At 37.6% G+C, this 24,375-nt stretch overlaps 1 protein-coding gene across 1 annotated transcript in view; it reads right to left on the minus strand.

Annotated features, from left to right (window-relative positions):
* LOC145693641 (MFS-type transporter SLC18B1-like) overlaps positions 1 to 24,375 on the minus strand; it is a 67,271-nt gene that overhangs the window by 32,142 nt on the left and 10,754 nt on the right. Inside the window, exons 2-4 of the mRNA XM_081769830.1 lie at positions 15,224 to 15,319; positions 13,644 to 13,717; positions 4,914 to 5,061 (exon numbers count right to left, since the gene is read on the minus strand). Coding sequence (XP_081625956.1) covers positions 4,914 to 5,061; positions 13,644 to 13,717; positions 15,224 to 15,319 — 318 coding nt within the window. The remainder of the gene's footprint in view (positions 1 to 4,913; positions 5,062 to 13,643; positions 13,718 to 15,223; positions 15,320 to 24,375) is intronic.

Raw genomic sequence — 24,375 nt, forward strand, 5'->3', positions numbered from 1 at the left:
AGACATGTATCCATATTGATTCCAATATCCAGAGATATGTATCCATATCAATTTCTCGTTTTTATCGTTTTTGTTCTATTGATACTATTAGTGATGCCGGAAGTGGTAGTAGATCAGCTTTAATACAAGGACGGAGATGAAACCTGCCGTTGGGACACTGAATCCATTTCAATAAACTGATCGTCGTAATCATTTATCGTTTTTGTTCTAAGGAGATCATTAATGATACCGTAAGTGGTAGTAGATCCGCTTCAATATAAGGGTGGAGATGAAGAAACTGTACTTGTCATTCTCAATCTATTTCAATAAGTCGCTTGGGGGCGCGGTGGCTCAGTGGTAGAGCGTTCACTTCCGATGCTTCGGGGTCCCTGGTTCGATCCCAGCTCACGCCGTGTGGACTTTGTTGTGGACAAACACCGTGCTCGTGGGTTTTCTCGGGGTTCTCCTGTTTCCTCTCACTTTCTTCCACCATTTCATTCATTTCTCATAATCACCGTCTCCTTTAGCCTAACCGGCATAATCGTGGGACGTAAAAATCAAAGATTTCATTTCATTTTTTTTTTCAATAAGTCGCTTCTTGCTATCATTTACTGTTCTTGTTCTATAATGATGAACAGAGATCACACATTAGGCAAAATGCATATTTCTTAATGTTAGGTAGCCGTACCACATGAAGGAGTTTAGGTTCTATGAAGTGATATTTTCTCAATGAACACTGAAACCGAAAGTAGGAGAAGATCTCTAACACATCCTGTTTTAGTAGAAAGATTACAGTGGACATGTACCGGTAGTACACACTTGGATCCCTTAATTGATTACAGAAAACTAGTTATCTGGTATGGTTTCTATACCATGGTGACAAGCGTTAAAACCGGAAGTTATTATTTTCTGCAATTTCTGGTTTGACTATAGGGTTTAAGAGGGAACCTCTTTGAGCGCTAAATCGTTTCTAAAAACCGCTTCTCTGTCCATTACCGCTTGTGCTCTATAGTGATCAACCTTAAAACTGAAAATGGTTTATTACTACCTCTTCTAGTTTGAATATTGACTGCAAAAATTAATTCAATCCCTAACTTCTGGTCCTCTACATCCTGACTAAATTTGGTGATGATTGATCATGTAATTCTTGAGACTTTTAGTCTCCCGGGAGGAGTTTGGCAAAGCACACTCCTTAGAAATGAAATGAAATCTTTGAGTTTTACGTCCCACGGTTATGCCGGTTAGGCTAAAGAAGACGGTGATGATGAGTAATGAATGAAATGGTGGAATGAAGAAAGTGAGAGGAAACGGGAGAACCCCGAGAAAACCCAAGCACACGGTGTTTGCCCACCACAAAGTTCACTTGGCAAGGGCTGGGATCGAACCCGGGACCCCAAACACCAGGGGTGAACGCTCTACCACTGAGCCACCGCGGCCCCTCCTTAGAAATGAAAACACTAAGTCCATTTAAGGTAATCTATACTTGAATCTAATCCAAATCAATTTAATGGGGGGCCGCGGTGGCTCAGTGGCAGAGTTTTCACCTCTGGTGCTTGGGGTCATGGGTTCGATTTCAGCCCCCGCCAAGTGAACTTTGTGGTGGACAAAACCGTGTGCGTGGGTTTTCTCGGGGTTCTCCCGTTTCCTCCCATTTTCTTCATTCCACCATTTCATTCATTACTCATCATCATCGTCTCCTTTAGCCTAACCGGCATAACCGTGGGACCTAAAACTCAAAGCTTTCATTTCATTTCATTTCCAAATCAATTTAAGCGTGTTTCAGTCTATCAGGTAACTAAGAAAGTTACTTTGGTTTTTGAAAACAGTTACTTCTGTCGCGTTAGTGTGATCAAATTTATTCTGATAACTTTGTATGTTTAGATTCCTTTCAAACTTTATTCAGTAGAGAATTGTTCACCGCATCGCATGTTTCGCTATCGGTTTTGTAGGAAGTTAACAATATTCGAAAAAACATGTCGCTCGAAAGGCAGATTTGGAGACCAATTCTGCTTTGCGAGTATAAATTAGGAAACAAAGTTGTAGAGGCCGCTAGAATATGCTCCGCATTTGGCGAGACGTCAGTGAGTGAACGGACTGCTCAAAGGTAGTTGAGTCGCTTCCCTTCCGGAGACGAGAGAATTTGAAGACAAGCCTCGGTTTGGTCGTCCATTCCTCCACGACAAGGTCCAGCTGCAGAAGGAAATGAAGCAGAATCCTCATTAAACCTGCCCGAAGGTTGCACACAGGTTTGGGGTTTCTGACGAAACCCATTCAATCAGATCTTCACAACCTTTGGATGACTTGGAAGATAAGCAAGTGGGTTTTTCATGTCCTGTCCGAGGGAAACAAGCTCCAACGGTTGAAACTCTGCTTGTCGTTGCTGCCGTTGCTGAAGTCTCGTTCCTGGACCAAATCTTGATATGTGACGACAAATGAATCATGTATGATAAACGGAAGAGGAAACATCATTGGTCAACGTCTGGTTAGGTCTCATTGGCTACTGAAGCGGACATTCACCAAAAGAAGATAATGCTGTATGTTTGCTGGACCAAAGCTGGTGTAGTCCACTATGAATATCTAGAAAGCGGAAAAGCCACAACAGCCGAGGTCTATTGGTCATACTTGCAAAGAGTGTCAATTGCACTGGCCCGGAAGCAGCAAGCACGGGTCAACAGAAGTAGGAGTTCTCTTCCTCCATGATCTTGCCAAACCTCATACGGCGAAAGCGACAAAAGAGGTGATCAAAATACTAGGCTGCGAAGTTCTGCCTCATCTACCCTATTCCCAGGACGTCGTCCCATCGGACTATTACCTGTCTCTGGCCATAGATAACCATCCGCGGGAACAGCGTTTCGAAAATTCAACGATGTCACAAAGGCTGTATCACAATTTTTAGAGTTCAGAAAATAGTTTTTTTTTTTTTTTAAAGGAATTTATAAGCTTGTGTCTCGTTGGGAACATGTCATTGAAGCCAATGGTGATTATCTCGAATAATAAAATGGATGTTTAACATTTTTTGAGGGCAGGTTTGATGATATTATTTAAAGTCGAATCTAGCCTACTTCTCACATTTTATTTCAAACCAGAACTTCACTGGGAGAACTATATAGATATATTATTTTAAAAAAAGCTTTCCGTCCCTTCTTAGAATTTTAAAAATAACAGAAACGAACTTTGTCTAGGTCAAGGCCAAGGCTATGATACACGTAAAGAACATTGCCGCAAGAAAGATTTGAAAGAACTGAACGAGTGGTTAATGTTGGAAACCTACCAATCCATATGTTCTTGACTGGTTCTTTAACATTCTTTGCTTACATCCGTAAAAATAGAAAATTCCTTTTAGTCTTTTCTTTCTTTTAAGTGTTGTATGGTCAAAGACAGACACAATAGAGCACAGATTATCAGAGCAAATGTGGACCTGACTAACCTAGGATAATTGGATTTCGCCTAATACAGACGTTCTGCAATTAAACATTTAAGCTTTAATTTTTGTGCAACTATAACATTTTACAAAGAAAATTCTTATATATCAATCGATAAATGACAAGGAGCTGAACGAAATAATATGGCCGATAGCGACCTTGACATGCTAAGAGGAGTTTGGCACGAACTTGATTATAGATTAGACAGGGTTGGCAAAAGCCATGTTTTTATTTTTTTGGTTTAAACCTTTTTTTTTTTTTTTGTTTAAATAATTTGCTGTATGTTTTTATATTATATATGGACAGAAATAAGTTTGTTTCGCCTTGGTGTTATTATGCAACAACAGGATTATGCTGGAAGGGGTCACATAAGCTTAAAGGGAATCCAAACCGCTTCTCGGCTTACATCCAAGAGAAATTGTCCATTTCGACACGAAACCGGGACTAATTTATCACAAATGCGATGAGCCTGCCGATTCACTCACGAAGGACTCCTGATAAAAAGTACGTTGTACTCATCTTCACATAGGCCTACTTGTTAATATAATTATCAAGTCATTTCAGTAGGACAGAAAGATAAACAGTTACACAAGTAAAAAACATTATACCAGAATTATATATAAAAATCGGGAAACTTCCGCCTTAGCCATTGGGAAAATCCTGTTATTACTTTAAATGTATTTGCATGTAAAATTTTAAGGTCAACGTATCATAATCAGTACGCTAGAACTGATGTATTAAATTACGAATTTAGTATGTAGATATAATTCAATAAAATTAAAACAAAGTCCAATCCAAGCTAATGTTGACTACTTTAGCAGCTGATAAATTTTGCTAATTTCTATCAATATAGTTAAGCAACATTGGCTTCTTTATAAAACAATGGGCATTCAGGCAAGCAGAAATATACAATTTGGTTTCGTTTAGTATGTTTAGGCTTAACACCCTTATGTAATACCGAGGTTATCAAGAAGGCTTTCGCTTAAGGTAACATGCGAACTGCTACTTGGTTTACACTTGAAAGAAGGGTTGTAGTTCGACCGAGAATTGAGCACGGGACGCCTTGATTAAAAGGTGAAAAGAAGATAAAACTAATGGAGATGGTTTGATATGTGGAAACATCACTATGAATTTCACAAGATTTAAAGCAATTTTTTTATTTTTCTTTCTTTTTGGTTTAAACCAGTTTTTTTTTTTTTTTTTTTTTTTTGAAAAATCAGCTGGTTTAAACCACCTTGGTTTAAACCAGCCAACCCTGAGATTAGATGTGTACCGTGTAACTTGTGGATCACATATTGAACATTTATAATATGTGAGAAAAAAATACTTTTTGATTTGATCGATCAGTGTGCGTAATCTCTGTCTACACAAGTGTTATTAAAAGTAAAAAAAATAATCATTGAAATCAGGAACATCATTCTGACTCATCCTGTATTTCTCTACTAAGCCTATTGAGTAAACTATTGGATAATACCTAATAGGTCACAATTAACTCATTAGTCGTATACTTACGAATGTGGTGGCCACTGATTCTGGAAACTCTGCTGCTATGATGGCAAAGGAAGCCGTGAGTGCTGCTGAAGTACCCAGAGACTCGACAATCCGTATGGCAAATGACAATCCAATGAAAGCGTCATGCGTTTGGACACGATCAAGCATACTGATTGAAAGAAATATAAACGTATATAGTTTTAGAAATAATTTTCTTACTGAAATAAATTATAATTAATTAAATTCTGCTTCCTCTCAAAATAATATTCTATCAGTGTTATTCATGTCATGATACAAGGAAATATACTCGCACCTATTGTAAACCTGCTCTTGGACATTAGTATTAGAACATTATGGTAACAGTAGTGAAAGGCTACAGTCCACCCTAATATACTGAATATATCATACTAAGAGGGTCGTTTCATAAATTATCATCATCATCATCATTAACTATTCTACCGTTATTGGTAGGGTTTTTGCTGCAACTGAGAAGCTTCCATACTCCACGGTCTTCGATAACCTCTTCATCTTCACGTACGGCTCTTCTGTTTTAATATCGTCCATTAATTGTAATGAAATTGAAATGAATTTTTTCAGTTTAATGTCCTACGGTTATGCCAGTTAGGCTAACGGAGACGGTGATTATGAGAAATGAATGAAATGGTGTAATGAAGTAAGTGGGAGGAAACGGGAGAACCCCGAGAAAACCCACGAGCACGGTGTTTGTCCACCACGTCCATTAATTGTAGTCTCCTTCATCCCCTCACTCTCTTTCCTGCGACCATACTCTCTAAAATGTCTCTCATGGTTCAGTTCCTTCTTATCCAATGTCCCACAAGTTTTTCTATCGACCCAGCTAATTTGCTGCATTCTTCTCCACATCCACATTTCGAAAACTTTTAGTCGTTTTTCATCATTTTTGAGTAATGTCCATGTTTTTGTCTCATACAGGACAATATTCAAGATGAGCACTTTATGACTCTTTTTCTCAACTCTTTGTTCAAGGTCTTACAAAATAGTAGTTTCTTCCTCTTAAAGGCTTCTTTCGCCATTCCTATCCTTGCTTTTACTTCACGTTCACATTTCACATCATTACTAATAATACTACCCAGGTATCGGAAACTAGTCACCTGGTCTAGTTTCTTCCTTCCTACTTCCATATTTGAGACCGACCTGTTCGTTCCAATCACCATGGCTTTTGTCTTTCTAACATTTATTTTCATGGCATATTCTTCACAGCCCTTCCTTACGTTTTCTAACATATTATTGATTTTCTCTTCAGATTCTGCAATAAGCGCCATATCGTCTGCAAATATATGCACCTAATCATTCTACCTCTTAATGCACATAAACAAAACACAATATATACAGGGTGAGAGGTAACTCCACCGACAAACTTTGGGAGGTGATTCCTTATATGAAATAGAAGAAAAAAGTTATAATAAACATGTGTCGAAAAACATCTCCTTTCAGAGTTATAAAACGCCAAATATTCGAAAAATCAAGTTCCAAAATCACGGCCTGGCTTACAAACTATAGGGTATTTCCGAAGCGGTTTAAGGAATTACACATGAACTATTATACGTTCTGTCTAAATATCCATGTTTCAGAATTCACCGGTACCAGCGAAACCAACTTAAGGGTTAGTGCTTAAGGGAGTATCCCTATACCTCAACTTCAATTCTACAGTTCGTTTCGCCGATAACGGAGGATGGTAAAACAGTAATCTTTAAATAGAGCACATACTAGTTCGTGTGTAATTGCTTAAACTGCTTGGGATAGGTCCTATAGTTTCTAAATCAGGGCGTTTTGAAACGTTATTTTTCGAATTTTCGGCGTTTCATAACTCTGAAAAGAAAAGTTTTTCGACCCATGTTTATTAGAACTTTTTTCTTCCATTTCATATAAAAAATCACCTACCAAAGTTTGTCGGTGGAGTTACCTACCACCCTGTATATATATATATATATATATATATATATATATATATATATATATATATATATATATATTGACTTACACGTTTATTGTTTGGAGAGGATCTATTTACAGGTATTCAATATAATCTTCCTGCTTGGCGATGACTGAATCCCAACGTCCTGATAGCTTCCGTATTACATCAAGGACGCTATCTTTGTGAAACTGTCGAATAGTTTGGGTGCAGGAAGCTCTTCGAGACATAGAAACTGATGTCTACACATACGTTGTTTCAACTTTGGGAAGAGGCCATAGTCTGGTGGACTCATGTCAGGACTGTAGGGAGCATGAGGTAACATTTCCCAACCGTATTTGCGAGGCTTTTGACGCCACAGCATTAGCGTGTTAGTCAGGTACTATAAAACCTACAAGTTAATCAGGTACTATAATCAATAGTTTCCAGTTTCTATCGCTCTCTACATTATTTAAACTAAATTCCTGCAAATGACTGGCAATTTGCATCTTTTTGAACTAATTAATACGAGAATCAGTCAAAAAGTTAGTTGTACTGCTTAAGAAAATAAAACAGGATAGAAATTTTACAACTTTGTTTGTATCGTAAAGTTCCATTTACAATCTACTTTTCAACGCAATGACCTCCGTTATTTAAGTATTTGTCGAGGCGTGGTACACGTTTCTCTATGCCTTCTGCAAAGAAATCCCGTCCAATGACCGATAACCATTCTTAGACTGCAGCTTTCGTCTCGTCATCCGAGTGGTATCGTCGCTTTGAAAGTTCGTCTATTGCTATGCGTCTGTTTGCAAGAATGCATTCATTCACGCGAGCAGCGATTTCCGGATTTGTCGCAGTTGATGGTCTTCCCTCGCGCTCAGCATCGTCACTATCTGTACGTCCGTTCTCAAACAAGTTGGACCACATCGCGATAGCTTGACGTGAGATTGCATTTGCACCATACACTTCATGCAACTGCCGATAAATTACAGTGCAGTTACACCTTTTCGCTCACATTAAACGAATCACTGCACGCATTTCCAATTTAGACGCCACTTGCAGCTGTCGAGACATGTTTACAACTGGTTATCAGAACACCTCCTCTTGCCTCGTGATTGCCGCTACGTCGCACGATACAACTACATGTCTGCAGTGTTTCTACACAGTTTCATCAAAACAGCCTTTGACCGAAAGGAGTGTAACTAACTTTCTGACTGACCCACGTAATAATAATAATAATAATAATAATAATAATAATAATAATAATAATAATAATAATAATAATAATAATAATAATAATAATAACTAAGTTTTAATTTAATGCCCATCGTTATGCCCATTAGGCTAAAGGAAATGGATAATCAATTGAAATAAAGGATTCTGAAATTAAATATCTTGGTGTCCTCCAACCGAGAATCGACCAACTATTAAGTTTGATTTATCGAAATTGTTTTATACGGTACTGCTCTGTCCATGTGGACGTTCGTCCGCAGACAAAAGATCTGAAGAACTGACAATGTCAATTTTATCGAGGATGTAAAGAGTCGAAAGTCAGTGATTGAGTTCCTTAATGAAGGTTAATCCATCCAGTCGAAGTGGTAAGAATTAACATTTTCCGTTGTTTTTTTTTTGGGGGGGGGGGCAGAAATGATAACAGCTTTAAATATGCCACATTGACTTGATCCCTAGTCTTCCGTTGCAAACGCTGCTATCGGCTGGAGGAATTCCACTCGCTTTCTCTCGCTTAGCAACAGCTGAATCATTATTGGCTCAACGCGTGGGTGTGAGCGTTAGTTCGCATTTTTGCCACGGCTCAAGACATTTTGGCAGCACAATAGGAGCGGTTTCCTGGAATCGATTAACCGTCTCAATAATACATTTCATGTGCATCCGTAATTGATGGCTCAATGGTACAGCTCTTGCCTCTTGTACGTAGGAATCCGACCCCCACCAAAGTAAGTTTATCGTGAACAAGATAGTACCCCTGGGTTTTTCGGGGTTCTCCCGTTTCCTCCTACATTATCATTCCACCAATTCTTCCATCATCATCATCATCATTATCATCCGTCTCCCTTTTGCCTAAAGGGCATAATCTAGGAACGCTAACTTGAAACATTTAATTTAATTTTTTTTCGATCCGTAATTCTCTACTAAAACCGGAAGTGATAGAAAACCATTACAACTTCCGGTTTCATTACTGATCTATATAGAGCAGAGATGATAACAGAGAGATAGTACCGATTTTAAAAGAAAAAAATTGATTTATCAATAATAGAGTATGTACCATCTTGACTCCTAAGCCTTTATTCAAACGTAAAGTGGTAGAAATAAACCCTTTGTAGTTTAAACATGGATCACTATAAAGTAAAAACAGTAATAGATAGCGGGAAGCGGTTTTGTCCAATCAATTAAGCGTCCCAAAAATATATTCCACCTCCATTCATATCTCTCTACTGAAACCGGTAATGTTTGAAATTGACTACCGCTATTGGTTCCAATATTACTTGAGAAAATATTTATTTATTATTTGCCATCAACACAGCAGGCATAAGCACTACTATAGTGTTGGTGTGTTACATAGTACATTGACAATAGTTTTCTTAAACATCGAGTTCATATTACATATGTCTATTGCTTTGTGTTCGATACATATTTTGTTATAAGTAGAGCACATTCTCCAGATTGGTGATTTCAATAATACGTTGGTCCTAGCTTTTTTGCAATAGAACAAGCCAGAGTTATCAGGACGAGTTTTAAGTGTCGGGACATGAAACTTTAATTTTGATATGAGATCCGTACAATTAAATTCGTTTTGTACTATTTTATAGAGAAAAATCATATGTCACATTTCGCCTTTGTTCAAGTGCAGGGATACAGAACTTGTCTATTAATATTAGATAATTTTCATAATATGGATAGATTGCAGTTCTCTTGTACGTCAAGTATTTGATAAATTTAGATTGGACTTTTTCCAGTTGATGTCTGTATTGTTGTTGTGATGGGTTCCAGATCACAGCAGCATATTCCAGTTTTGATCGGACATAGGCATAATACATTTTTGCTAGTGTGGTACAATTGTTAAATTCCTTTCCAATTCTAATTATGAACCCTAACATCTTGAGAGATTCATTAACTATGTTCTCTATATGGTTATTAAATGTTAGTTTCGTATCAAATATAACTCCAAGATCTTTGACTGAATTTAATCTATTTAGTAAGATCTGATTCATTGAGTAATCAAACTCTAGTTGACTTTTGTTTCTAGTAAACGATAAAATGTTACATTTGTTTATGTTTACATTAAGTTTGTTAAGAGAACACCAATTAGCAATATTTTCCATGTCATGTTGTAAACTGAGACAGTCATGGAGGGTCTTTATCCTACCGTATATTTTGAGGTCATCAGTAAAAAGCAATTTGTTACCTAATAATGTATGATCAGGGAGAACGTTAATGAATAAAAGGAACAATAACGGACCTAGATTAGAACCCTGGGGAATTCCATAATATGCAATATAATCGGATGATTTATATTCTTTGCAGATTAAATATCTCAACATACAAACCAAACTCCTTCCCATGGTGTACATGTAAGTTTGCTGCTTATTATATCAATATGTATTTGTCCAACTCACTCAAACAGCAAGCCATAGGCTAGTGTCCGGGACATTATGGAAACCCTATTCGTCCTTTAAATTTATACAGGGCTAGCATAAATGATTCATTCTTTTTGAAAAGGCCATATTTTCAAAAGTATTACACGGTACACACATGAAAGGTACCATGAAAGGTACACATAAAAAAACCACAAACTCTCCAAGTTTATATATCCTCTACAAATGTTAAATATTTGCCCCTTTGGTGGCACGACACACGTCCAGACGATACTAGAGCTCATTCCATACATTTTGTAGCATAGTTCTGACAATTGTCCGCACTGCAGCACTGATATGTTCTTTGAGCTCGACTGAGGATTGCGGTAGTGGGGGTACGTGAACAAGGTACTTAACGTATCTCCACGCTAAATCAGGAGATCTGGGAGGCCAGGCGCTTTTCCCTTTAGAAAAGCAACCAATGTCCTTGAATTGCCGATACCACCGCAAAATGCTTTGTTTACAGGACAGTTTTTTCCGTACTCTTTTCTGAAAAAGCGTTGAACAGCTATAAAAGATGAACATCTAGCATATTCAAGCACACCAAAGCTTTTTCCTTGTTTTCCCTCCATTTTCGACAGGTACTAACCTCCTACTGCCACACCAGATCGGAAAGACAATGGATTCTTGCTGCCACATAGTACGAACTTGATGAATTTGTGGTTCTTTCCATATATTTTTCATGTGCATACGTGTAATATTTTTGATAATATAGCCCTTTCAAACCGAATGAATCATTTATACTAACCATGTACTACACTTGTTAATGTACATAGAGAAAAATCCGTTCTCCGGACAGCGGTATATTGTACAAATATACGGTATCCTCTTGCTTACTATAGAAATCAGTACGGAGCATACGTTATCCGTATGCTACATAGGCACTGCCCTTAGATGTTACATCATTCCGTTGCAGGATGTCTGACATCTAAGTTTTCCGTATATCACATGCATATACTTATGTTACCTTCGTCAGCTATATGTTATATACGTTCATTTGTATGTGAGATCCTAACCGCCTACATATTTTCATACGGAAAGTACGTATAAATGGAACACTTATACAGAAAGTATTATAAAACATGCGTTTTCAGTTATACGTCTGCTGTACGTTAAGTCCAAAAACTACAGGAATTACGCATGTAACCTATCTTTTTAAGTACGCCACCTACAATTTTTTTCTCAGTGTAAATAGCCCCATAACTACAAATACTTGTTACACGTGTAGGATTGCAAACAATAACATGATAAGAAAATATTAACATAACGATGGTTATTCCTTATTTATGGTATTTTATTTATAAATTTTACGTGCCAATCGAGTACCTTTTAGACTAAAGGAGGCGATGAGAAGTGAATGATGATAATAAAATAAATTGCAAAAGAATAAGACAACACCGATATTCTGAGCAAAATTCGAACCAACAATAAGCAGATCTTGTGGTTACCAGCTTCATACAATTTCATAATCGTGAAGAAAAAGCATTCCTGCTATTAACATACTGGTATCAAAATAAGATGTACATTTGAGGTTACTTGAAACGTTAGGTTAATACTAATACATGTACAGTTGCCTAGTTAATGTCAATTGAATGAAATCAGGTCTCAAGGGGCCCATACACTATCAGTTTAACTGAACGGAAACCTGATCGTGAAGTCAGAACTGAAGGAATTCGTTCAGTTCAGTCAGTACTTCATGCGGTTATTTGGACTGAAGAACGGTTGTTTTGGACTAAACAAACGAACCATCTTTTGCTACGATAACTGTGCTATTAACTGAAGGAAACACACAGTTCTCTTAGATCAGGTCTTGTCATCAGAGCAGGTAGTAAAAGTGACGCATTGTTTGCTTTTATTGAAGCCTACCGTGCTCATCCCGAACTTTGGGACATGCAACATATATACCTCACATTATGCGAATAGTATAAAAGAGGGGAGGCGTATGATGTGTTACTTACAAAATTAAGAGTTGGAACCCCAGGCGATACTGTTATTTAAAATAATAATAATAATAATAAACAACCTACGGTTGGCATTTAGGAAGAAACAGAGAACGAATCCAAGAAATGAGGGACTGGAGGTGAGAAAGTGTATGTTCCAAAGCTTAGGTATTTCAAGGAATTTAGAAGAGCACTCCACAGAACATCTGATAAATCTGAAAAAACTGAACTAAAGGACTGAACTCGGTTAACTGACGGCACCCCACACACTATCAGTTCAGTTTACCGTACGATCGGTTAAGTCAGTTTCTAGCTCACTTGGACTGAACAGTTAAAAATGATAGTGTATGGGCCCTATAACCAGGGAACAATGAGGTCATAAAATTTACTCCTGGAAAGTATGTAATTTATAGGGCAACCCAAAAGCATACAAAGCATAACAGCAATTCACACATATGGTTGGTACTTAGAACATAGTTGTGATTGTTTAAGGGTCCAGAAGAAAATAATTTTAAAAGCATAATAAAGCATAATTTTAGAAAATAAAGCATAAATCATAATTTAAAATATATAGAACAATTCTTGGCAAATTGTATTAGAACAATTCTTAGAAAATTCTGTTCAACGGCAAGTTTAACATACTGTATTAATATTTTTTAAAACAAATATTTACAATGCAAAATCAATGAGAACGTAACAATGAAAAGCTATTTTTTTTTTATTTCGTTGTAATCCTTTGATGGCCAGAAAAGAAAAAGAAAACTTTCCACCAACAATGAATAGTATACAAGAACTCCACACTATATTGTTATGTGTACCTCTTGAACTTGAGCACTTTCTGTACTTTTTAGTGGCATCGTTTGCTTTCCCTTTTCGTATATATGCACTCCTAGGTGCACACAAGTTATAAAAAAAGCTGACTCGAGTAAAACATATCTCTTTACAGTGCATTAAGTAGAAAGTTCATGAAATATGAAAGAAACTGGTTGCATAAAGTATTAATAAATAGATCAAGATATTTATAATAGAATATTTAATGTATAGTAAATATTATACATTATACACGATTAACGTAAACCAATGATTAAAATTAACAATAAAGCATAATAAAGTATAATTTGGAAAAAAATAAAGCACAATTAAACAAAAAATAAAGCATAATGTGGGTTGCTCTAGTAATTTATAATGTTGTTCCTCAAGACCATTCATTTATCGAAGAGATACTTACCCAAAAAGAATAGAACAAATTGAAGCTACGAAGATTCCAGCAGTGTAAAGAAATTTCGGTCCAATTGCATTTAACTGCAAATAAAAGATAGTCTATAATGAATCATAATAATAAAAACCAGAAAAGTATTGTTTTAAAGGTTATGTATTTTGTTGCACTTAGTTTATTTATTTTGATAGTGGTCACTCTAAATGAATTTCTGTATAAGCAAATTAGTATATGTACGCGTATATTGTGTCTATTTATTGGAAACTAGCAACATACTTCACGGGCTGCTGAAGGCAACATTTTACATTCTTCTATAGAGAAAGCTAATTCCGGAATTTTTATTTTCCGAAATTCAGATAAATTCCGGTCGGAAAAATACCGGAATTCGGAAAATTCCGGCATTTAATTCTTTTTTTCTAAATTTCGGGTTTTTTTTCGACATCTGAATTTTCCGAATTTCGGATTTTTCTGAGAAATTTCCGATTCCGAAAAATACAATTTTACAGAATCCGGATTCTGGAAAAGTTTCACCATCCTACATTGTTTCTTCTGCAGAACTTTGTGAGTTCTCCCATTTCCTCCCACTTTCTTCATTCCACTATTTCATTCATTTCTCATCATCATCGTCTCCTTTAGCCTAGTCGGCATAAGCGTGGGACGTAAAACTGAAAGATTTTTACATTCTTTCATATGCACCTTTTCATATGCAATTTGTCTGAACTCGCAGTATCGCACGAAACTTCAACACCTGGTATGGGTATTCCCCTGCCACCCATACGATCACCTCTTCTCTTTTTCTTATTCTATTCGAGATCTAGAAATGCTTTAAAGACATTATTTTAGACGAAGAATCCGAATACCAAATTTCATGTAAAGGGATTCCGAGATATACACATCTTATTATAATGATTATAATCTACACCCTTTTTCCCACCATTTATTTTCTTTTCTTCTAGGCCAAATATCTATCTATCTAGCTCAGGTAATAATAGTTAATGGAATGTGGTTCTGACCAAATCCCCTGCTCTACATGTTAAGGTGTCGGAATGAACCCAACATGACCAAAAATTCAATATATAACAACATTCAGAGTGGTAAATATTACATTCTTTCCTCAATATATGTTAGTATGGAATGGAATACCACGACGTTATTCAGACTATCCTGACACTTATACCCCATGAAACATTGTATGAAGTGTAGGCCTAAGATCATTCCTCTTCTTTGTAGCAGTTTTAGGCCTTGTATTCATCAAGTAAGAAGCCTTTACTAGCTCATGCCAATCCTGATTTCGAATCAATAGACATTATCATCAGAGTGATATCAAAACGTTACATCTACTGAACATAGCTATGCTGAGCTACTATTACTGACCTACTCAATGTCTGTAGGCCCACTGTGGCTCGTCTCGAATAAATGGTATACTTTTACTTTCTGCTACATAATTAACCGAAATTGCAGTGAGTAATATTTATCGAAATCTTTTATATCAATACTGTGAGCCATTGTAAGATATCTTGCAAGATATATAATGTAAGGTATTGGATAATGTAAGATGTATAATGTAAGGTTTCATACTTACTAATACTTACATACTTCCCAAACAACGGACTTGTTATAAAAGCTGTCAGTTCGTAAACTCCAAATACCAGACCGTACTCAGTCGCTGTGGCACCTTTCAACTCCGCCTGAAATTAAAGAATTATAAATTGACATTTACTACAGCTTGCTACAAACTGGACTATTATAAGTTTAAGACTAGATTATAACTATAGTATACAAAAAAAATCTGTGTAGCATTTAGTGTGATACAATGCAAGTCTATGAGATAGTTGACTAGTTGGTTGAAATATAACTTTCCTATACAACACCACAGCTATACGTACAAGATGGGACCTATTGTTTAATGTACTCGAGCTGGTAACCTAGGAAAGTACTCCTTCGGGAGTCGAGCCCTCGACCATGCACATAAGAAGCATTCGTGTTAATCACTCAGCCACGAAGGATCACTATAAGAAGGAGTACTCGACAGAACGTGTAGATTACAAGTTATGTGTTTTGTAATCTGAAGTAGCAATTTCACGCAGAGATTGGAATACAAAGTAGAAACTGGATGCAGTTAGCTAAGGATAGAAGTCAGTGGAGAGCTTTTGTGAACGCGGCATTGAACCTCCGGGTTCCATAGGCCATAGAGTTAGTTAGCAATTTCACGCACAATAAAACTGATGTGGGCCAGCTTGTGCATCAGTTTGTGTCCAAAAGAAAGGTTATAGTCCTTGAACATCCCAATATTCGCCTCATTGGGCCCCACGAACTCTTCCCAAACTCAAATCTGCCCTCAAGAGAAACGTTTAGAGAATCTTACATCGAATTAAGTGAATAAGAATGTAACAAGATTCCAATGCACACCTTTCGTAAAGTGTGCGAAAAACCTCTACGACCGGTCCTGTGAGTGTGTAGCACGGGAAGGAATGCATACAGAAGACTAACGTGGTAGTATTTTTTCTAGCATCGTAAAGTATATTATTTCGAGGTAGTCCTGGAACTTATTGAACGTATTGCATATGTAATCTGAAATAGAATTATAAAGTAGTTATATTGGTCTCAGTCAAGAGGTCATTTTTGCTTCGATAGATTTCCGGTTCGATCCTGAGGCCATGTGAGTTTGAAGTTGACAATTGTGTCCATGGCCTTTCCCATGTGCTTTAATATTTTATTCAACAAATTCTTTTATTAATCAAGCGTTTTCCTTTAGTCTGGAAAGCACATGCGTGGAACAGGTTCAGCAAAAAATGATGCGGTTAATACCGAGATTTTTTCTGAAGGAACTTTGAATATAGGAGGGCAAAAATAAAGTACTGCGAAGATACTGATAGCTCATATTGAGTCCGATCGGAAAAATGACCGGTGAACATTTCGTAGCTGCCGGGGATTACACTCCGAACCGTCTCCTGAAATCGTCATTGGTGTTATTACAACTCAATTTTAACGCAAATCAACGGTTCCAATATGACTACACTTTAGTGTGTTATTTCAACGCCAAAGATGCAATGTTACGGTTAACACATGCCAATAGTCCCAGTACGACTACCACTTAAGTGTTGCGGTTAACAAAGTTAAGGTGTTACCGTTTTGACGCAAAGCTGATGTTGAGTGGTGTTAAATTAGCTGATTATGTTAATTTTGCATTGTGAAATAGCACCATGGAGGTGTTAAAAAAAACACATGATTGGACAAAGGAATGTGAAATAGAAATTGCGCTACGGAGTTCCTTGAGTACAATATGTTAATGAAGTACGTGCCAGAAGTTTAGGAGCTAATTCCTTATGTTGAATTAAAGAAAAAATGTTCTAGTAAACATAGCTCAGAAAATACCTCCTTTTAGAGTTATAAACTACCAAAAACAAGAAACATCACATTTTAAAACATCAGGGCTTAAAAATTATGGGGCCCTCTCGCAAGCAGTTCAAGGAGTTACACAGGAATGCTTGTTATAATATAATCTATGTTTAACAATAAGCATCAGTGGATTGGTGACGTGTGTAGGGTATCGCCATAAAGGATGGGGAAAGCACTGCAATAGACAAATAATTGATGGAGAGAGTAAGAAGGTAAGTGCTTTTGACAAAAATGTGATATAAACCAGTCATGTTCAACAGCCGGACCCAGGGCTAGTCCCAGCCCACTGAACTCTTTCATCCGGCCCGCCTGACCCCTTATTGAAAAATATACTTCTCACCTAATCTTAAACTGAATTGAAAATATTTCCTAGATAACTGATGTGTACCTTGGAAAATATCATCTTCTTTGGAACATCCAGTGTGCCACAGAACATTAAGGGACTAGTTCAGCAAATGACGAATCAAGTTTCCCAATAAAATAATAAATAAATACAGGGTGTTTCAAAACAACACCGACAACGTTTGAGAGGTGGTTCCTTATACCAAGATAAGACAAAAAGTATAGACCAACCTGGGTGCACAAATGCTTCCTTTGGAGTTATATAGGAGGAATTTTTATAGAGGGAGTTTTTCCACTGGCGTATAATCTGAAGTATTCACCAAATACCTCTATAAAAATTATTTCAGAAGTACCGCAGGATTTTGAAACTTGGATAGGGCACATACTAGTTATTAAGTAAAGTCTTGACCCGAGTACGGTAAGTCCGATAGTTTTGAAGCTATGGACCTTTAAAGTTCATTTTTTCATGTTTTCGGCAGCCTATAACTCCGAAAGGAAACATTTGTGCACCCAGGTTGGTCTATACTTTTTGTCTTATCTTGGTGTAAGGAATCACCTCCCAAACGTTGTCGGTGTTGTTTTGAGGCACCCTGTATATTTTTTCTGCCTTTCTTTAGTAAATAAATATTTCGTTTACCGTTATAACAATTTTTGTGCTCCTGTGCTGTTAGCGTATGATAAACGAATTTCACAATTAAATATTGCCATTCTTGTTATGAAAATGTTATACGGCCCTTGATGACAGTAACTCCTCTCTGATTAGTCTACCCACTGTTCCAATATGCATAAACGTACCTGATATAAACTGTGCTCTCTAAAGAGCGACCAGCAAGCAATCATCATTTCAATTAATAGAATTTTATAGATACTGGAAAACTTCACTCCTTAATTCTTGAAAAATTCAAAAAGGTTGAGGAATAGTGAAGATCCGTTTCGTTTTTTTTTTTTTTTGTTTTTTTGTTTTTTTAAGCATCAAAACTAAATACGAGGATGAGTTAGTGTTGAAGCAAATACAGTAGAATTCTCATACGTGTCAGTCATTTTCACTTGAATGCTCTGTGACGTCATAGGAAGGTGTTCATATTCTCAGCAACTGAAAGCAGATAGGAAACCTGGTGTTCATAAAATCAATGGTGATAGACAAAGAAGAACATCGATAGTTTTGCAGATGCATTTCTCATGAATCCACTGCTAACACTTGCTTTAATCCACTTCCCTGTCTGTATCTGAACCCTTCTTTGCTCTACCTATTTCTTTTTGTGGTTTCTCCAATCATAAAAACAGATCAGAGGTAAAAGTGCTCCTGAAAAGTAGGGGAACGTATGAAGTTACATCATCCCCAGTCCCTATCTTTGTTCACTGTATTTTTTAGGAAGTGGAAGGATGCCAAAGATATATTTTGGAAGTGGGGGAACGTAGTCCTTCTCACTTTTACCCCCTGAGAACAGTGCTCCTACGTTATACGTCGCACAGATGGTTTTAAGAGGGTTCAACTGCCTATCCAGCGATAAAATTTGATTGTATGCTATTTGCCGTCCTTGTTAGAGACATCAGTTTTAATTTCGTGAGAGGGAAGACAGAGGAACAGGTAAAAAAACTTTTTGGGCTCAGCTATTTATTTGTATACCTAAAAGAATAGTATTGTATTACTTGACCCACATTACAATACAATATGATCTGGGGAGCAGTCAGGAGGGCATGCGTAACCACCGGGAAACGTAACTCCCCTTGCCTACTCTGCCGACATCACTCCTCCTTGAGTGTATGACCGAAAACTTTTGTTCCTACAAAATATAAGTCGCCTTCGGTGCGAGCGGTCCAGGGTTCGATTCCCGGTGGGGACACACGGTCGAAAATGTGTAAAACGCTTTTTCAGGCCAGCCATCCTGAATGAGGTTTTCCTGGGTTTTCCTCATTTACACCAGGCAAATGCCGGAGTGGTACCTAACTTATAGATCCCAGGCCTCTTCCTTCCTTACCCAGTCCTTTCTTCCTTCCCTTTCCCCGGATAATGTGCTCGCCGAGGGACGTCATCCCTCAAACGTGACGGGCTAAATGGCCTTAAATGCCGAAAGGCCAGAAGTCTAAATCCCTGCCAAGATTAATGGTGATCTTCCTGCCAAGTTCCATAGGCAAGCAATCTAAGGGATTTTGCTGACCTGTCTATCGCGGCATCGAATCTGCGAAGGTATGGGTCTTATGTTATGTACTGTGTTTTCATCATTCATTCTATTACCTCAATTCATTTGCTGTCCCTCCTTCAGCCTAATGGACAGAATAATGGGATATATACTCCAAGATATAGTACAATATTGTTCTTCTTTCGTAGTTTACTGTATTTATAAAATCTCGTTCCAAAGTGATTAATGGTTTGTGCATAATGATAACATGCAGTGATGGATTACAATGAGCTTTGAGTCACCGTTGGTGACATTCATGGATCACAGTGAGCCTTAGGTCACCGTGGGTGGTTGATCACTCTTGAATCCAAGTGAGTCATGGGTTGGTGTAAGACAAGGTCTGTGGTTCATGGTCCTGTTTCCATTGATCCACACCGCCTTGTCTGATTTGTTATTACTTTAAACAATAGGGGTCCCCTATATCAACAATTTATCCTTCATTCAAAGGCCATAACCTTCCAATTTCATGACCGTATAGACTGTGATAAAACTGTGAACTTGCGAACAGAATAAGTTCTTTCCGTCATTTAATTTGATTCCCGTTAAAAAAAAATCACAAAGATAGTATACACAATATGATATACTATTCATGATTCATTCGGTGTTGACCAAGGTTAGCATGCTGTTAGACCTTTACAAGCTTAGTGAGCATATGAAGTATTATGTCATGTAGGCCTTTGGTTCCTCAGTTATGGACAGAGGCGTCTCTTGAAGCAAGTAATTCAGGTAAACATGCAGAGTTGTTCTGACGCGTGATTAGTACCATACCAAAGAGTTCGACTAACATATGTTTCCTGCAGTAGTCAGGAGTTTAGTATGACGCTAATCATACGTCAAAATGACTCTGCATAAGGCCCTTAAACGTTATCCTTACAAGTTAAGGGACAAAGCTGGCCCTAATACACCAGTATACGGTATAATTTACTAAAGCTGCACGACAATTTTCTCAGTTTGTAGGGCCAAAATTTACATTTTTAACCATGTGACTTCCCTCACGAGACGCCACTGTTTATTGACAGTCAAAGCTGTCAGTTCGGACTTAGTCAATTTTTGGCTAAAAACTTCTCTAATTGCTATTGAGATCAAAAATACAGGAAACAAAAATATTAAACGTGAATTTGATTCATAAGAAAGTGAGTGATAAAATGGTATGTTGTGAATGAAAGTGTAATTATTGAGGCCTGGATTTGTATGTAATATATACAGATGGTGATCAGAAAAATGGAAACAGCTGTAGTTGGCAACACGTCAGATGTATGGGTTGGCAATGGTGTCGTGGCGCCCGCAGCGCCGGACCGCTGGTGATGGTGTGCTAGGTCGGTCTCCATACTACGTTAGGCGCAGTGGAACAGCAGTGTCCAGTGGCTGCAGCAGACGGAGGTAGTGTAAAATGGGATACCTCTCAGATTTTCAAAGAGGGCAAATTGTTAGTGCGCGGTTATGTGGGGTGAGTGTGACGGCAGTGGCTACAGTGTTAGGTGTGTCGCGTGGGACAGTATCGAAGGTGATGACGGCTTACACAACACACGGGAAAACTACATCGAGGAAGCGGAACAGTGGGCGGAAGAAAATCATGAGAGACAGGTCACGCCGGGTATTAAAACGCATCGTCACGCAGAACCGTCCTGCCACTGCTGAGCAAGTGACGGAGGAACTCAATCAGCACCTCCTCCGCCCTGTTTCGACAATCACAGTCCGCCGCAAATTACATGACATGAACTTACGGGGTCGTGTTGCACGGACCAAACCGCTGATCAGGGACCATAACGCTTTCGCACGCCGCAAATGGTGCCCCGACCATGCAACTTGGACCGTTGAGGACTGGAAACGTGTGATATGGTCGGATGAGTCATCCTTCACCCTAATCCCAACCACGGGCCGTGTTTATGTGTGGAGAACGCCCAAAGAAGCTTATGATCTGCAGTGTCTCCGCCCAACTGTGAAACATGGCGGCGGCTCGGTGATGCTGTGGGCCGCCATATCATGGTTTTCATTGGGTCCTGTGGTCACACTTAGCGGACGAATCACTGCCAACGATTATGTCGCAATTTTAGGAGACCACTTGTATCCTATGGTCCGGATGTTGTTCCCGGACAATGACGCCATCTTCCAGGATGATAATGCGCCCATTCACACAGCTGGCGTTGTTGCAGCGTGGTTTGAGGAATATCGGGATGAAGTTCAACAGCTCCCCTTGCCCGCCCAATCCCCAGATCTCAACATAATTGAACATCTGTGGTCCGTCTTGGAAACACGACTCCGGCGACGATTTCCACCTCCATCCTCTCTCACAGAACTGGCCGATGGCCTGCACGAGGAATGGTGTAAAATTCCACTTGCTACCATTCACGATCTCTATGCCTCCATCCCACGTCGCATCAAGGCTGTTCTGAAGGCAAAAGGTGGCCCGACACCATATTAATCTGGTAAGTTGCAAATTCGTTCAGGTGTTTCCATTTTTCTGATCACCATCTATATATATATATATATATATATATATATATATATATATATATATATATATATATATATATATATATATATATATATATTACAAACACCTACACGCCTAAAACAAAGTTTATTATCCCAATTAAGTGACTTCAAGTGTAAATTACAAGTTTTATTTCACATAAAAATACATATTTACTGAAAAAAGTTGTGTAAATAAATATTTTGGATATTTTGTAAGAAGTACATATTTTTAATAATTTTCCGTTATTTTATTCTAAATTTGACAACAAATTGTTCTTTTCTTTCTCTCGAAAGAAATTAACATCGGGAAAAGAATATGCTACATTATGACATGCTGACATGCCCCTGCATATGATAAACAATCCCTAGCTCCGAAATGTTCTTATTATTCGAAATATTTATTTATTTCTTTATTTATTCAACACAACAGGCTCTAGGCCCAGTTACAGTGTTGTTTCTTACAAATACATTTACCGTTAGTTATATATATATTTAAACAAGGTTATACATTTATATATTTTCATTATCACATATTTTTAACCCTTTCACAGAGGAAGTCGACTTTTGTCGACAGAAACATAATTTCCTTAACATGCGAATGTCGACTATAGTCGACAGGTTAAAATTTGTTTGTCTGTATCTTGGCTTTGTCGAGAATAGTCGCCGAAGTTGTACCGTTCAATTTTTTGTGTTCTATTGTTTTCGATAAACAATAGAAATCACACAGAAAAACTTTGGCGACTATAGTTAACTAAAACAAAACCAAGATACAGACACATTTTTAACACGTCGACTATAGTCGACATTCGCAGGTTAGGGAAATTTCTTTCCGTCGCCTTCCACAGTGAAAGGGTTAAGGCTATTCTTGTATACTGTCTCCGACATTCCAAAAACATCTATAGAAGTTATCCTTTCAATTGCATTGTAGGAAGCACTCATTCTCCATATAGGAGACTTAGCGAGGATATTTGTTCCTGCCTTTCTGCAGTAAAATGTACTGCTATTTCCTACGCGGGTTACCTGATGGGACATGCAATTGAACCTTCAAAGTAAGATTGGGACAGTCAATTTTACCATGTAGTAATTTGTGTAAACATAAAAGATCCATATGTTCTCTCCGTTGTTTCAACGTGTTCATATTGAAGTCTTGCACTATTTCTGAATATCACTCGTATTTTGGATACATACCAGTTTTTCTATAAGCAAACAATCTCAAGAATTTTGGTTGAATTCTTTCCATCATATGTGTTTTTGTGCTTCTGAAAAAAAAACTATCTACCCAAGTGCTATGAAGAAACATTAACGCACATTAGGTCCGTATGTAAAAACGGAACAGTTTGGGTGAGCATTGATTCAACTTGCGATTCTGTTATAGTGCTGTCAAAATATCTTGAGCCGTGGCAAAAATGCGAATTAAAGCTCACACACTGGACACACCCACGCGTTGAGCGAATAAGGGTTCAGCTATTGCTAACCCAGAGAGCCTTAGTAGTCCAGTTAACGTACGTTAAAAAGACACTTTACCTTGGAAAAATTGCAATAGAAATGAAACATGCGCCAAAATGATGCTGAGCATATTCTAAGCAAACCTGAAAAAGTCCTCAAGAATATTCAATCTGGAAGGACATTAAATCCAATATGGCCGCCGTTGGTGGTCATTTACGGCAGACATAATAACAAACGGAGTAATTATGTGACTTTGGAACAAAATTACAGGCTCAACCCTAATAAAATATCTGATGCATTGGAAGTGAAGGTGCTGTGAAGATGTTCGTGATATACCCCCTTTTCAAATACGTGAGGTCAACATCGTGTGATATAGAACGTTCCTTTTCTCAATATAATCCATTATTCCTTGACAATAGGCATGACTTTACGATGAACAACTTGGAAAAGATGTTAGTTATTCACTGCAATGCCCATGGAATTTCGACATTTGATGAGTAACAGCCATTGGTGAGCACCAGTATTTATTTTTCTTATGTTGGGCGTTTTTCCATACTTTTCTTGTTATTTTCTGTTAAATATTTTTTTTTATTTTTTTAGCAAATATCTTTAGCACATAAAAATAAATATTTTAAAGTTTTTAGGACATAAAAATCCGGGCCCTGGTAATTATGATAAATATTCACAAAGTAAATAAAATGAAGTTCTTTTTTTTTCATAATCAACAACAATGTTTGCGTTATTCGAAATCGTAATATTATGGTGGCATCAGAAAATAATAGAAATAGCAGCAAAAAGGAGAAAAGAACACTAAGGGGATCCAGTCAATTACAACTTTAAATTTTCCTTTATGATACGCAAATGGTGAGAAGGGTCGCTGTGGGCTCTAGAGCGTTCACCTT

Source organism: Thermobia domestica, chromosome 8, assembly GCF_964235325.1.
Source record: "Thermobia domestica chromosome 8, izTheDome1.hap1.1, whole genome shotgun sequence".
Classification (NCBI taxonomy): domain Eukaryota; kingdom Metazoa; phylum Arthropoda; class Insecta; order Zygentoma; family Lepismatidae; genus Thermobia; species Thermobia domestica.